The sequence below is a fragment of the Momordica charantia genome (assembly GCF_013281855.1).
Source record: "Momordica charantia cultivar OHB3-1 chromosome 9 unlocalized genomic scaffold, Mcharantia_2.0 BLBB01000009.1, whole genome shotgun sequence".
Lineage (NCBI taxonomy): Eukaryota > Viridiplantae > Streptophyta > Magnoliopsida > Cucurbitales > Cucurbitaceae > Momordica > Momordica charantia.
In genome coordinates, this window is record NW_028275167.1 from 29,636,330 (window position 1) to 29,652,668 (window position 16,339).

Here is a 16,339-nt window from a genome sequence, read left to right on the forward strand (position 1 = left end):
TTGCATATGCCCACCAAACTTTAACCTGAATGTCTCCAAGTTCTTGATGGGTAAGCAGGATCTGAAGTTTGTTAGATGGTACTGATCAAAAAAATGAAATCCCAGCAGAAACAGAGCAAGCTCTTCACCACCCACAAAGCAAACAAGAAGATCGAACTTGAAGATTCCATTATCGATATTGTATTTTCGGTTTCGAATGTATAAAGTAGCAAGAAGGAATAAGATGAACAGAAGAAAGAGCAAGCTAAAAAGAATGGAAGAAAAGACTAAAGTTTTGGTACAAATCCACTTGGTTGAATTTCAAATGATCTGGAATCGAATAATTCAATCTTGGGGCCCAGAAAATGAATGATATTTCTTTACTGATTATTGCTATCCTTCTTTTGATGTAATAAAAAAATGGCTTTAATCATTCTCCCAATAGTTAAGTACAACAGAAAACGCGACTACTGTCCTTGTCAAGCTACACAAGAATGTTCAAAGGGTTGTAAAGCATTATTGAAAAGTGTAAAAAAAAAAAAAAAAAAAAAAAAAAAAAAGAGGGAGAGAGAGACGACATGACGGCACGAAAGAGATACAGAAAATCAATCGATGGACGACAGCCAACTGTATTGAAAGGAAAAGAGAGGCAATACAACCGAAAAGTCCCGAGGCTATCAACCATCCAGAAGCATGCGGTGCAAGATTCTGTGTCCACCAAATACAAATATAAAGTTGTTTAATCTATAATTATTCTTCCATTAAAATGACTAAATTAATTAATTGTGAAATCTGCTAAATATGGAGTCAAACAAGAAGAAGTATGACAGACAACATCTGGCTGAACTGAAAGAATAAAATTAAAGCAGGTACGGAACATAGGGTACCCTATTTACATTGCACCTTTTTCAGGGTTTTAAGTCGCATACAAATTATTTATCAAACAAGTTTCACAAGTCAAAAGGGGAAGGGGTAGGGGGAAAATACCAAGGAATACAAACAATTCTACTCAGCTGGTCTCACATAGCTGATGAGAAGAATATATACAGCAAGTTCCTCTTACTAGAGCTCCAACCAGGAGCCCCATTTTGAGGATTAAAACCCATAATGCAAGCCAATCCTAATATACTGAGTCGTCGATGATCACTTCCATAATTCTAATGCTATTATATAATCTATAATGCTCTCTATCACAGCAACACATTGAGGAACCTCAGCCTCATATATCTCAAAACTGGCAGGAAGTGCCAAGTCTCTGTCTCTGCCTCGGCCCGAGAGCCGCCGCAGCTTTGCGTTTAGCAAATGCTGGGCGGAGCAGCTCTGGAAATTTGTCCAGAAACAGTGACCATTCTTCCTCGTTCATATCACCAAGCTTCACAAAGCTGGCACTGGGAGGAAACTGCTCATTTGCACTCCTGTGCCCCGCAGATGTGTTGGTAATATATCCATATTCTGGTTTTGTGCCCTGGAACTTGTGGTGTTTCTGGCTCTTCTCACCGAGTATGGTATTCTTGAGAGACATTGAAAGCTTTGATACAGGAGGGATCGGTTCATAAGGTGGAAAGGTGGTCGCTTCTCCTTGCTCTTCCCCTCCACTTTCTCCTCCTTCCTCCTCAATGCTTTCCTCCAACTTCGAGAGTGGATTGCGTCCAAGTCCAAACTGGTAATGTGACCAGCCCAAACACTGATCCGCTGCCATACTTGAGTTAAAATCTAATTCTCCATCCTCATAGTCTAAGTCAAACTGGAATTCCTCATTGCCCCAATCGTAAATGGGAGAAGAGAACTCCCTTTCTGCTATAATCTGCCTAGCCTCAAGACATACTAGCTCAAGTTCACTGGGTTCCTCCTCTCCACTACGAAACTCCCTGCTCATCATCTCACCAATTTCAGCAAGAGAGAGACCAGAAGCAGCAGCTTCCTTCAGAAAAATTGTACACAGTACCAAAACCCGAAGACAAGCTTCACGAATCATGGGGAGCTCCATCCTAAGCATCTCACAGTCTCTGATCGGATCAAGATTTTCTATATACTTAAGTTCGTCCTCTGTAAATGGGATTGATGCTTGAGGCCAATGAATCCACTCAAAGTACGGATCCTCCAAAGTTTCAGGCAAACAAAGACCATGATCTATAGGAATCAGCTCCACTTGACCAAAACTTCCAATCCCATCAAGTTTCCGAACTAAGAGGTTCCCAGCATGTCTATCCGTATTAAAAATCCTAATATCTAAAATACCTATACGATGAACGGCAGCGACTGGGAAGCTAGAAGTCCCATGATCACTGGCATCAAAATCATGTGGAATGAATTGTTGGAAAGAAGCAATTTTACTAACAGACTTTTTCTTGTGAGGCTTGTTTCCATTCACCCAGTCATTCACGTTGAAGATTGAGTGAGTGATCTTCACCAAGGCTGTCGGAGGCACATTTGCAAAATGCTCATAGTCAAGAAGGTAGGCCGCAACTTCTCTGAATCCAGTCTCCCCAACGCGCACAGAACGTTTAAACCCAGGTTGTCCAAGAGCTTTACCAACAAAACCTTTTGGATTATTTGGTGCAAAAGGTTCTTCATCAGTTGGCTTCACAATTGCGACACTTTCACCTTTACCATTCCTAAAGTAATAAGCGCCACCAAGGCCACTGTGAACAGGAATTGGATCAATACCCAGCTTAATTGCTTTCACAATCTCTTTGACCAACCGTCTTGTGCCAGCAAAACGATCTGAATGCCCTAATATCTCAATAGGACCACTCTGGTCTCTGAGTCGGAGATCCTTCCCAGTGGGTGAGAGGCATGGAGTAGATGAACTTCTGTGCAAAAGATTTCTTGTGAGAAGGAGAGGAGAATCATTTCGTATGGCACTAAGATCATTCTTTAGTATCACATCCCCAAATGTCAGCGAGCTCTCCTCTGTAGGAATATTGAGGGCAAGCTGCAACCTCCTTTTCACCGTATGAGCATTGTCATTGCGATCCAGTTCCATTCCCAGAACACATCCCGTGTCAGTTTGCACAAAAACTTGTCTCCTTCCAACGGGCTGTTTTTCTTCGATTCCATTTTTCGTGCGGTAATCCCTGCTGAGTGGGCTCTTGAGTGCTGCAACTGCCATTTGTGTTTGAACTGGACTGTCCAACTTCCGTGACATTAAATAATGAACAAAAAGGAGGACGTGTTTGCAGCCAACGTCTGAGATGGATAAGGAAGAGAATGAATTCCCTCCCAAGAAGGCGCCCAGCTCAAAACCGGATGCTGGTTGAAAGAAACCAGAGTCTTTGTCCCCGAATAATCATTAATAGATATAAAAAGTCTCAATCCTCGCCATTGTTCTCAAAGAAACTAAGCTCCGAGACCGAAAGACACCAAAGACAGAAAGATGCAGCCGAATGCTACATCTACAGATCCATTTCGCCCAATTCACAGCACCTGATTATCTGCGGAAATACAACAAAAAAAAAAAATCAAAATAAACACTTGACCAGAAGAAACATCAATATTGATACAAAATTAACTACCATTAGATAAGCTCCAAAAGGAAAAAAAAAGAAGTGAATTTACTAGTCTCAACTTGCAAATAAGAAGCCCCAAACCTAGAGCCCGGCAAGAGATGTCACAAGAGGAAGAATGAATACACGAAGAACCCTTAATGACAATATTTATGGTCTATTTCCATGGGGTAACAAAAATTTCTTGTAAAATCAAAAAATCAATATTTTCAAAAGCTCGCTAGAATGAATTAAACATTCATCAATTAGCTTAGACGTCGTCCTGAGTAAAAGAAACAAAAGGGCGAACAGAACATCAAAATCCCGTTAAATTTTCAAGGCTCCGAGACAAAGATTTCGAAAACAGATTCTCCGAGAGATAGATAGAGAAAGAAGAAGAAGAAGAAGCATATCTCTTCTCTACCCACTTCGTCGGGAAAGGAAACAAATGATCGGAACGAGATCACCATTCGCCCTCAAGAACAAGGCCCAATAGTTAAACGAAATCTGTGAAACGTACACCCCCCCCCCCCAACCCGGGGGCAGGAGAGAAGATCCAAAAGATACCGAGCTCAATACGACGTTCTGGAGTGGAGACTGATCAGAGAAATGAAATTCAACAATGAGAAGCAAGTTAAAAGAAACGATCATTCAACACATACTCATCAGAACAGAAAAGCATTACTCGGAGACGATTGCGAAATGGGAAAGGGAACTCACCGGAATTTACAGATCTTTAAAGATCTGATGGAAGAAGGAATGAGATTCACCACCAAATCGTCGCTGTCCAAGAGAATCAGAGGGGCTTTTGACGAATCAAATCCAAGAAAATGGAGGCAAATAATCGGCGGAGCCAAGTGAGGGGATAATCGAGAGTAACCCTTTGGCAGTTCTCCCCTTTCTCTGGCTTTTATTTTATTCTCCGTTTGCTGTGTTCGCAGAAACTCGTCTTCTCGGAACGTTCTTTAACTCGGACTGAGAGAAGCATGGTTAAAATAACTAACCATGGTTAGATGCCGACCCACTCTCGCTCTCGCCCTGCGATTCGAACCCTCTGGAAGGCGGGAGGAGAGCCGTTGGATGGTGGGAGATGATGGGATTTAGGACCGTTGGATGGAGGGTTTGGAGACAGGATGGTGACGTGGAGATAAGAGATTCGCGAATGACGTGTCGGAGTCGCCGTCGAATACTGGGACACCTGGTGTCACCAGCGACTGGGCAGGGCAGGGTTTTCTTTTTTGGGGTTTGGGCCTTTGAATCTGTAGTCTGTACTACCAGTTTTCTGCCCAATCTGACCGTCCATTTTAACGACCTTCGAATTTACCAAAGTGTCCCTCCAATCTATTATTTTTGGCTCCCCAAATCCTAGTTAAACCAAATTTGCCTTCTTGCCCTTTTGGTTGTTTTTTTTTTTTTTTTTTATAAGCTAAAATTAGGGTTCTTTGTATGACTATTTCCATCTACCTTGTTACTTTTTTAAAGTGTAGATATTATGGTTTAAATCTTAGGGAATACTACACCTGCCCAAAAAAAAATGTCCACCGTTATAGTGTAAAGCATAATACATTCTGATATTAAGTCAAACAAAAAGTTCAATTTAGAGTAACAAAAAGTAGAGTTGTAAGACGTACCTTACATATTATGTCTTTTATTTATAGAGGAAATCTCTTCGCGTTGGTTCATATGTATTAGCTCGATTTAGTCTAGTTGGCTCAACCTAATTAGTTTGAGTCTAGTCTGATAGTCCAGTGCTAAAGACTCAAGTCTTAACTTATGTCATTTAATTGACCGTATTTTCAAGTGAATCTAATATTAATTTCACCCCTAACATTAGTCTCAAATTTTAGATTTGTTCCATTTTATTTGTAAACTTTCACAATATTTATTTTAATCTATGAACTTTAATAAAATAATTTTTTGGTTATTGCACTATAAAACATACATATTGTAGTCCTTGTATTTCTAAAAAATAACCATTTGATATTTACTATTCTTTTGTGAGATAATATTTGCTCCCCAATATTCATCTTAGTCAATTATGTCATACAAATTAAGATATGTATCAACATGTAACAAACATACATAAAACTAGTCTAACTACGTGTTAAAGCAAAATTAAGGTAAAGAACAAAATTATTGTTGTCAATAAAAAAATTATGGACTACATTTTTAGTTTTAAAATGAAAATAAAATAATTTCGTTAGAGTAAAAATAATAATATTAACTTTGGTGCTCAAACTTTTACAAAATATAATAATACTAACATATTTGGATTATTTTAATTCATTTTATTTTTATATAATGAAAAGTGACTTTGGAATATTAATATTTGAAGTTTAAATAAATAATTTGACAACAAAGTTTAGAGAGAAAAAAGTTAGAGAATAACAAAAATCTTAGAGAAATAAATTATAGGAGTGAATGACCAAAATTAACCTAGTTTAAATATCTCCGACTAAAAGATAATGAGTTCGAATCCCAACCCATATGTTGTACTAAAAAAAAAGTAGGGAGTGATAAAAAAATTTTCAAAATAAGAAAAATAAAATAATATTTTTCAAAATTTAAGATAAAAATGAGCTAAAATAGAAACACAATTTTAAAATTTAAAACAATAACCATTTTAAAATTAATTTCTATTAATTTTTTTGACATAAAATTACTTGAAAATCACCTGTCTAAGTAATTAGTCAGGAATTACTTGTTTTTGAATTTTTCTAAAATTTACCAAACATTTGATTCTAAAATAATACTAATTTCGACATTAGTAAGAATGATTCTAACTATTCTATATATGTTCTATTAAAAAAAAAATAAGAAAAAAACTTTTTAGATGATTGATCTGTCCGTCCCTATAAAATTAAATATTTGTGAATTTACTTACATACCCCAACACAACTGAAAATTCTCTCCTACGGCTACCGGCCATGTTTGCCCCATCCCTACTCGCCGTCCACTTCAATCATTAAAATGTCAGAACTGAAAAAAAAAAAGAAAAAAAAAGAAAGAGATAGACTCAAAGAATGGAGAGTTGGCAACTTAATAAAGTACAAGAAGATTTATTACAAAAATATTAATGACATGGTCGACTAATCTATAGTTTTTAAAACAATTATAAATAGTATAGCAGCTCATTTCATCGTTATAATATCATTCTTTCTAGTCAATCATTGGTCAAATGATTCAAATTATGTCAAAACGAGCATAACTTAACGGTAATTGTCATATAGGTTGAGTTCAATCTCACACCCCACGTGTTGTATAAAAAAAGAATGACTCAAATGATAATTTAAAATTATTTTTCAAACTTAAAAAATGAAGTGCAGCTTTTAAAATTTAATGAATCAAATAGGCATTGAACTCAAATTTCAAATACGGTCAACACAATATTAAAATAATTGATTTTGGATTTTGGATTAAAATAATCAATTCAGTTTTTTCCAATAGACAGAAATTACAAAAAAATAAAATAAAATAAAAAAGTCTGCGATGAATATGCAAAATGCGGTTGGCAAGTACAATAGCGAGTGAGAGGCAGTTTTAAATTAATTTGTCAAAAGAATTGAAGTAATTATGATTGCAAAATGGCTTTTTTTTTCTGTCTTTCAAAGCTTCTTTTGCTTTTTACTGTTTATCATAATAATTATTATCATTTTGTTGGGCTTTTGATAATTGAGAAACCGTCGTTTTAGATGTAAGGCTAAGGCATGCCAGCTTGTTCTGAAAACGACCTGTCGATTTTATATCATCATCTTTAAATTCACTGTCATGTTTTTATTTATTTATATATTCTTTTAGGATATGTTTTTATTTATTTATAAGTTGAACAAATGTGAGAATTCCAAATATCGAATATCCTACTACCTAGGTTGGCACGTTTTTAGTTTCTTGTGTTAATTTCATAAATTAAATTCATATTTTATTTACAACTTTTTGGTCCTGTTTTCTATGATATTTTAAATCAATGTTTTTTTTTTGTACTTATATTGTCATTATTTAGTTTTTCACTTTTTTTTTTAAAGAAAAACTATTATTTTAGTTATTACGATTATCTAGTCATCAGTCGTTTAATATATTGAGAAGGTGAATTAAAATACGTGTGCTAAAGTATTAATATAGACATGTATTAGAATCGGAAAAAAAACAGACATGTATTGGATTAAAGTCACATAAATTATTGGTGTTGCTGAGACAAATATTGAGTGAGCAAATATCACGTGGTTGAGTAATAACCAAAAAAAAAAAAAAAGATTTTAAAAGAAGTAGACTATAATTAACCTCTTTAAATTTGAGTAACTAACAAATGAGAACCAAGATGTTACCAAACCCTGAAATTTCAATTAAAATTAAAATTTTCTCTAATATTTCTATACATTTCTCGTTTAATAAAACATGGAATTAAATTACAAATTTAATATATGAGGTATATAATAGATCCTTAAACCATAAAAAAGTATAAAATAAATTAGGGTGTGCGGATTGGTATCAGAAAACACAAATCTAAAATTAAGAAATTCAACGAAAACAAATTGTATTATTTGTTTCAAGTATTTTCAAATATATGCTTAATAGTAAATTTGAAAATTGAATCTCGATTTAAAAAATTGTTCAACTACTACCAACTAAATATTTAGTTTAATATGAAATAGTATTAATTAATTTACTAACATTTTTGTTATAAATTTTGTATAAATATTTTATATTACAATGTTGTATAATTTATAACATATTATATTTTACCTAACATAAAAATGTTGTAAACAGTTTTAAAAAACAAAAGGTCAACCAATTCATATTCACTAAATTTCGTAAATTTAATTGAAGAAATAATTGGAAAATAAACTAGTAGGTACAAGAACGAGTAATAATCCCGAGCAAATCTGAAAACCACAAACAGAATCCCAAAATTGAAGATTGAAATATCTATTAAATATACAGTTTGAAATTGTACATATTAGACATTTTTTAAAAGTCAAACACTCATTAAATAAAATATCAAATGTTTTCGAATTTTTTTAAAAATTTAAAATTTTAGTTACTTATTAAGCACGAGTGTAAAAAGATTGGGAACTAAATTTAAAATTTAATAGAAAAAGAAAAAAGGTTGAGGCCAAATTTAGCGAGGCATTGGAGTAGAAAGAAAGCGAATGGAGGGGCACGTGGAGGTTAAGATTCTATTAAGTTTGACCAATGGAATGGGTAGGTGGAGCTGAGTCAGACTCCACGCATGACACACAATTACACGTGCCCGCTTCCGCATCGGACGCTGCCAATACGAGACACGACAAATCCTACTTGTAAATTTGATTTGTCTCCTACGTGTTGGTATTATCCTGCCACGTGTTTTATGGTCCTTCCAAACCGTGGGACGGACAAGACACCCTTAGCTCATGGTTTTCCCCTCATAAGACTTCAATGTATTAATGGTTAAATTATAAATTTGATCTTATAACTTACACGTTTAATATTTATAATTTTCAAAGTTTTGAATTTAATTTCTTTAGATTGAATTTAATTTCAAGTTAGTCTGTCTCGCTTTAAAAGTTTCAATTGTCTCTATAGTTTTTAGTCAAATTTCACAAATGGTCCTTTTCGTTATTATATTGATAATTTTCTCTTTCACACGATAATTTTTTATTCAAGTAACTGTGCTAGTTGAGTGTATTAGAGTCTAGGATTTAGTAAAAATAAAAAAATAAAATATTTTTCAAGTGGGTAAAACATAATTTAAAGATGACTGGTGAGATTTAACTAAATCATAGAGATCGAATTGAGATGTTTTCCATAAAGACTAACTCGAACATTTTAAAAACATAAGAATCAAATTGAAGTTAAAAACCTAAATTATGAGGGCTAAATTGAAACCTTTAAAACTACAAAGACCTAATTCAAACTTGGGCAAATTGTAGAGCAAATTTTGTAACTTAACCTTTATTAACAATTGAATTCTAACTGAAAAAAAGAGAAGGCAATATTAATTGCTTAATACTCTCATTTAAGTAAATAATTATTATACCTTTAATAGAGCACACTCTCACCTCAGCCCATGGTTTTAGTTTAGTAACTATTTTCTAAAAGCTAGCCTAGATATATTGAATTCCTATCTCTTATCCTTTGCACAAAAAAAAAAAAAAAAAAAACCTATTTCTTATCTTTAAAACATCTCTAACGTCCAATAGCAGGTTTAAATTTTATTTGGAGTCGAATTATTTATTTTTGTATGTTTTTTTTAGAATATAACATTATAATTGATAAACCAGAGTGAATACCAGAAAGATTATTAATGTCTTGATCAATTAAAAAATGTTTTAGATGGAGTATTATTTATGCTAATTGGTAAGCAACAGAAAGAAGTAATTTTTTTTTATTACCTCCAAGATAGTTGAGCAGGTCCATTTTGCAAGATGAAAATTGGGCTTTATCTACCGCTACAGGCCCAAAAGTAAAGGGCCAAGCCCAAGGCCCTGTATTGAAGAGAACACATATTTGAATTATTTTGAATGTAAGCATATTCATGAAAATTGAAACTATAAGAATCTACATTGGTTGACTAATTTTCTTTTGGCACCCACTGAACACGTAAGAATTTGACTTTTATCTATTTTCAAGGACAATGTGTGGGCAATAAGCAAGACGCGCCACACACCATAACATTTATTAATTAAAAATATAAACACAAAGATAATATTATTTTAAAACCTTTTGATAATTCTCACTCAAATTTAAATTTTGTTTTTGTGCAGATAAAGTTATAAAAAAGCAACAAAATATACAATATTTGAAGAGGTTGAAGAAACTAGTCATGATGCATACACATTGAACTCTCATGTCAAAAGGTTCGAAAAACATCTAAATTAATTCAACATTTTTATGAAGAATTTAAGTTCTTCAAGAAAAAAAATCGGTAATTATTTATATGCATTCAAAAATTCAGATACTTTTGTTTCTCTAAATTTATAACTCTTCTATTGTAATAACTGATAAGTGACTAACATTTAACGTGCGTTGAACAAAAATATCACAAAAAGTATTCAATGCGACTATCACAATATAGTTGCTTTGCCCCCTAATAACTGCTCAACGTGATTCATAATTCGTTAATCCTTTCATAACCCTTCCATGTAGGTTCAAATTACAATTTTTAAATTTTTTTAAAGAGAATTACAATTTATAAATTGCTAGCCACAATATTTCAAAACCCTCGAGAAATTTCTCCGAATATCATGCTCTTCAAAAGCACCAAAGTGTCTTAAGTGTTAAGACTTGGGCAATAAGCAAGAAATTAAGATAAAAACCTATCAAAATACTTCCTATTTTATTTTCTTCAATACTTTTGACCATGGAAACGCAGAAAAGTCAAAAAAATGTTGTTTCCATGCTACAATATGAAGAACAATGGAGTTTCTTAGAAACGTCAGCAGAACCATGTTGTCAAAGATGGAATTTTTTTCTTGATTGTCAAGGAAACTTGTTTCTTCTGACTATAAATACGGCAGGATCACACACAACTTTTCACTCACCTTAACAACATTCCAACCAAATTCTCAACAAGTTCAGACCCAGATTTCTCCTCTGTCCTCTACTTCCCAAAAACCGTTTCTTGTTCGGTTGTTCATTCGTCTTTTTCTCGAAAAAAAGATGGGAGGGGGCAAGAAAGAGAATTTGTATTGGTCAAGTTTAAAGTCATTCATTTATAGCTTACTTGGCTGTAATGGTGGAAATGCAGAGGCACCTCCATCTGGGCCAGAGGCAGCCATGGTAGCTGCAGCAAAGCATTTCTCTTCTGCTCACAAGGTGCGGTTTAGTTAGGCTTGTGGTTCATCCATGGCCAATATCTACTACTCCATACAAGCTTCGGCAAGACCTGGTCCTTTGCAAAATCAAGAAATATTCATCACTTCTCAATTTCATCATGTGTTAAATATGCATTGCCTGAAATTGTGGCTTCACTTGGTTGCCAAACATGAAAGGCACAGGTCATCAAGTTCTGTCAAGTCAAATGCCCTGTGTTAAGCATGTACTATTTCTAGATTTTCAAATTCCATACATTGTCACGGTTATATTATATTTTATGTATAACTTATGCAGAAATGATCATTGAAATACATATTTAAAACTGCAGAAAGCTTCTATCTGATGTGCTCTTAACCTTCGCTGTCCTGGTTTATGTAGAAGCATAATATAAATAACATAATTGGTTCACATTAGGCTGAAATTTAGACGTATATGGAAGACTGAACTATTCTTACTTCTTAAATTAGGCTCCAACGCCCAAACGCTAGAGTCTAGAGGCATTAAGGATTTTTTCTTATTAAGCTCACTCGAAGATTCGAACACGCGACTTCTAGTTCTAGATAGGTATTACTTAGAGACCTGTTGGCCTTAGCCATCGGGGCCCGGGGGGTCTAATCTAACTTCTTAATTGGAAAAGACCAAAGCTTCAGTACTAACTTTAAATTTGTAAGATAAGTTTCAAAAGATTCTTTATCCTTACCTGAGATTGGAGTTATTTTGTTACAGTGAGCGAAAGTTCAGTTGTGGTCAGAAGTTCCAAGGACTTTGATGAGAAAAGCGTACTCGTAAGCTGTCTCTTCACATCCACCATAGAGACCACCCTCACCAAAATGTCCTCCAAGCATATTGGTCTTTAAAATTGCAGAAGTCGAACACCGAGAGCACGTAGTGTCTCGGATTTTTGCCACCCATTTGGCAGCTTCCCATACTCCAACCCTGAGAAGGAATAAATATGCATGTCTAAAAGGAAAAAACATTATAATCAGTTAAAAGGGGAAAAAAAAGTACCTTGCATCACGGAATGATGATGTGACAAGCATTGGAGGATAACAACTTCCCCGAGATATGTTATCGTAAGGAGAATAGTTCAAAATGGACTCAAACTGCTTCGGTAACTGTGGGTTTCCGAATTCTTCATAATCCAGAATGGTGAGAGGTAAAGAGGGATCGAGCAGTGTGTTGCATATGTCAAGAAAGGGAACCTGATACACGCTGGCAAAACTTTAGTCACCATAACAACATTATAAACTACCTGAGAATAACAAAGCAAGCTTTCATCCTTTGAATTACATAAAGTCAGAACATCAAAGAAATTAACATATGGTAAGTCTTCCAAAGAGGGCTGAACTTACATTATAAATTATAATATCATCGAGAAAATATACTAGTTTTTCGAGAGGGCTATCTCTCCCTCTTAAAATGAATCCCAGATGGATAAAAAAATAACACTTAGGATTGAACTTGAATAATTAATTTAAGGAAACCATTCATATCCTCCATCCGATTCTTCAGAAAACGAAAGAACGTAAGGAAAACATTAAGAATGCATTTCCAATCAATGAGGAAATTCGCTAACCTTCAAAATGGCTGCACGAAACAGGTCTGGACGCATGTTAATAGCAGCACCAACGAGAAGACCTCCAGCACTGTACCCAATGGAACCGAGCTGATTTTTATGAACATAGTCATTATCAACGAGGAACTTCGCACAAGAGATAAAGTCATGTATTGAATTTTGTTTCTCAAGCCCACTCCCACTTCTGTGCCATGAAGAATCACCACCACCACCTCCTCCCCTGCACAACAAAAATCCTCAAAATCACGTCCAAGGTTCTAAAGTACGTTTTTTAATCAAAGAAAATGAAAAAGAAGAAGTTTTTTTTTATCATGATAGAACACACCTGACGTCGGCAAATGCCAGCACAAAACCACGATCGAGTAAACTCAGGCGATAAGGACACCAACTTTTATCCAGAATTTCACCATATGCGCCATACCCATGTAGAACTCCAGGGGACCGTCCTTTGTGAAAATTCACTGGAGAATACAATATGGTTAAGGGTATTCTGATGCCATCGTGTGATATAACTTCTTTCCTCTCACAACAATATGCATCAGAAAAGTCCTTCGAGATTTGGGATTCACTATTCTGGAAGTTCGCTATTTTGTTTTCTGCAGTTGAAACTTCTTCGACATCTAACTCATCCGGCAGGCATGTTTTAAGTTGAACATCGTGCTTAACTTGTACTTCCTCTTGTTGAATAATTGAGAAGACCCGTTTAGACATGTCATAATCAACAACCAAATCTGGCATCTGGTGGATCCATGAGAGGAAAGAAATTTTAGAAAGGTTATATGTGGCAGCAGAGAGGGGTAAATTGAAGTTTCAAACTCTATTCTAAGTTCTAATTATGACCTTGTATGCTAGCAAATTCATGATGTCAAAACTCGCATGGGGAAATTGCTTTTATAGATAGTTTTTACCAAGAGGAATGAGAAGCAAACGATTCCATAGATTTTTATCATATTTTTAGTTATAAAACTGAACTTGGGAGTTGGACAATCTATCATGATTCGAAGGAACTGAAAATGCACTTGGAATTAAGAAGGAAGAAATTAGAACAACTCATAAGACAAAATCAGATACGTGAGTAGATGTTAAGACATTCTATGAAAAGCGTAAAATTATGCAGATATACCACTGGAGACGAAAGCACCACACGGTATAACGAGCTCATGAAGTCATGGTTTGAACCTGGAGCTACACTACAGGAATTTGAGGGAAGTGGGAAAAACCAGGGGTCAAGTTTCTCGATTTCCAATCGATGCTGCAGAACAAGTAGACATGAAATGATATATTAGATTTGTCACACTGGTGTTTATTTAGCCACAGAAATAAGGCAAGAAAGACAAACCTCTATACCTTATGATTAGTATCTAAAGGCAAATTGATTGCACATAACATTGAAACGCCCATCTTATTGACAAAAAGCACGAGATGTCCACTAAAAATATCCATATCCTGTATACTGAAATCTTCACTCTGAAGGATGGCATCCTAAAATACATACACATGAAGAGGTATGTGGAAGATGAGAAAGGGATTAGTTGACTGGTAGTAACAAAATATTAAAAGTAAGAAACGCATCACAGAAGGAAAATTGAGATAAGATCTGGTGCAAGTTTAGCATAAATTTAACCTGCCAATCTGAAGACTTAATATCTTCAACTCGACATCGAGCTACATAATACTCTTCCTTGGAACAATCCCCATTCTTTTCTAGAGGAGCATTTGTTAGGATATAAAAGAAACCAAAATGATGTTCCAGAAAGTATTGAATTCCAGGAATGCGTTTGTGTATTCTTTGCAAACCACTCAATGGGTTGTTGGCATCTATAATATAAACCTGAGATAAACAAACCAGTGGAGTCTCAGAACAGAAGTCCAAAGTTCACTTAGATAATTCTTTTTTTTAAAGCAAAAAAGATTGAATAAGGAAAATTTGAAATAGGTAAGTTCCTTCCTCAGAAGAAGTCCTCGAGTTCGAATTAACAGTTATGAACTTCCCATCTTTTGTGCTTGTTACGTCTACACAAAAGTTGGGATCGTTTTCGACAAACACCGAGACATCTTCTGCATCGCTACATCCAACTTTTGTGCAGAAAACCCTGTTAAAATGTTAGGGTAGCAGCAGAAGAGAAGGAATGTCAGGAAATGTCATTACTGAAAGAAAGATAAGAATGATGACAGAATTTTGCCTGTAAGGTCGCTGATTCTCATCTGATTGTGTATAGAAAAGCGTCCTGCCTTCTTCAGCCCAAGCCAAACTTACAACTCCCTTCTGTGACTTGGGAATTATCAGTCCACTTCCCAGGTCTTTAACCTGAAGCATGAAGTGTTCACTGCCAGTAATATCAACTGTGTATGCTAGAAAGTTGTGGTCTGGTGAAACACGACAGGTTCCCACATGAACATAGCCTACAAACCGAAATCGAAATGGATTCGATCTTATACATACGTGGGGAAGAAGGTAACCGAAAAAGAAAATAAGAAAGTGTTCTTTCTCTTATCGCTGAAATGCCGTAATTCTCGTAATTGAAAACGAAGAGCACCTTGATGTGAACAGTACACCAATTAAATAGACACGAACTAAAGGAAGAAGCTAGTTACAAAGAGAATCTGTTGATCACGATGTGCAATTAAAAGAAAAGAGGCTTTTGAAAAAATTACCATAATGCTTAGCAATTTCATTCCAATCAAGTAAAACTTCCTCCTCTTCCTTCCCGAAATTTCCTCTGGCAAATTGCACGAGTTTCTTTAACCAACCGATTTTCTCATTCTGTAACCTACGGCATAGAACTGGGTATTCCTTCCCCGCCGGAATATATTGGTAGTAAAACCTGGTCAGGTGCATCGATAAATTCAGCTTCAACCATGGCCGCAAATCCAGTAAATTAAGAACTCTAATAACTCAAGAGACAGAATATTAACGTAATACGAAGAACAGCGATTACGAAACGAGGTAGGACATTTCGAACGGAGAAGGAGAAACAAGATGAGATTAGAAGTTGAAGAAATGAACAGACCAGGGTCCCCAAGGCTCAGGAGGAGTGGAAACCTTGGCCGGCATTCGACTCGTCATCTCGGAGAAGAGCCGCCGCTGCAGAATCTGTGTGTCGGCCATGAAAGCTTCGGCGTACAAGTTTTCTCGGCGGAGGTAGTCGGCGAGATCGGGGTCGTCGGTGTTGGACATCCAGTGGAAGGGATCTTGCAGCGTAACGCCATGAACTGAGTATTTGAACGGAACCTTTTTAGCAGCTGGCGGGGATTCGGAAGGCAGGGAGAAGCTGCGGTCTCTACAGAATGAGGAGAACAGCGAAGACGACGGGGAAGAGGAGGAAGGAAGCAATAACTTTTTTATGGAGCATTTGGGCTTTACTCTTAGCAGGGATTTGAGAGCCATTACGCTTGAAAATGGAGGCGCTGAAATTATGGTGACATTCAAATTCATATATAACGTGCAGGTTCCCCCACATTACGCAAAATATGGAGGATTTCTTACTGAAAAGTAGCTTCCTTC

General features: G+C 35.5%; 2 protein-coding genes across 3 annotated transcripts; both read right to left on the minus strand.

Annotated features, from left to right (window-relative positions):
- Nucleotides 1-834: 834 nt before the first annotated feature.
- Nucleotides 835-4,412, minus strand: LOC111017552 (phosphatidylinositol 4-kinase gamma 5). 2 transcript variants are annotated; one of them, XM_088117348.1, is made up of 3 exons: nucleotides 4,185-4,412; nucleotides 3,893-4,061; nucleotides 835-3,413 (listed from the first exon to the last, which is right to left on the minus strand). In XM_088117348.1, exon 3 carries the CDS (start codon nucleotides 3,125-3,127, stop codon nucleotides 1,208-1,210), a length of 1,920 nt encoding a protein of 639 aa, XP_087973474.1. In that variant the 5' UTR covers nucleotides 3,128-3,413; nucleotides 3,893-4,061; nucleotides 4,185-4,412; the 3' UTR covers nucleotides 835-1,207. The 2 variants fall into 2 exon arrangements, with proteins under 2 accessions (XP_087973474.1, XP_087973473.1); XM_088117347.1 differs by lacking the exon at nucleotides 3,893-4,061.
- Nucleotides 4,413-10,397: 5,985 nt separating this feature from the next.
- Nucleotides 10,398-16,270, minus strand: LOC111017556 (Prolyl oligopeptidase family protein). Its single transcript, XM_088117637.1, has 12 exons — nucleotides 15,846-16,270; nucleotides 15,490-15,659; nucleotides 15,018-15,237; nucleotides 14,782-14,927; nucleotides 14,459-14,664; nucleotides 14,182-14,316; nucleotides 13,958-14,086; nucleotides 13,160-13,572; nucleotides 12,835-13,054; nucleotides 12,267-12,460; nucleotides 11,959-12,194; nucleotides 10,398-11,451 (listed from the first exon to the last, which is right to left on the minus strand). The coding sequence occupies exons 1-11, from the start codon at nucleotides 16,268-16,270 to the stop codon at nucleotides 11,996-11,998; spliced, it is 2,457 nt and encodes an 818-aa protein (XP_087973763.1). The 3' UTR covers nucleotides 10,398-11,451; nucleotides 11,959-11,995.
- Nucleotides 16,271-16,339: the final 69 nt, after the last annotated feature.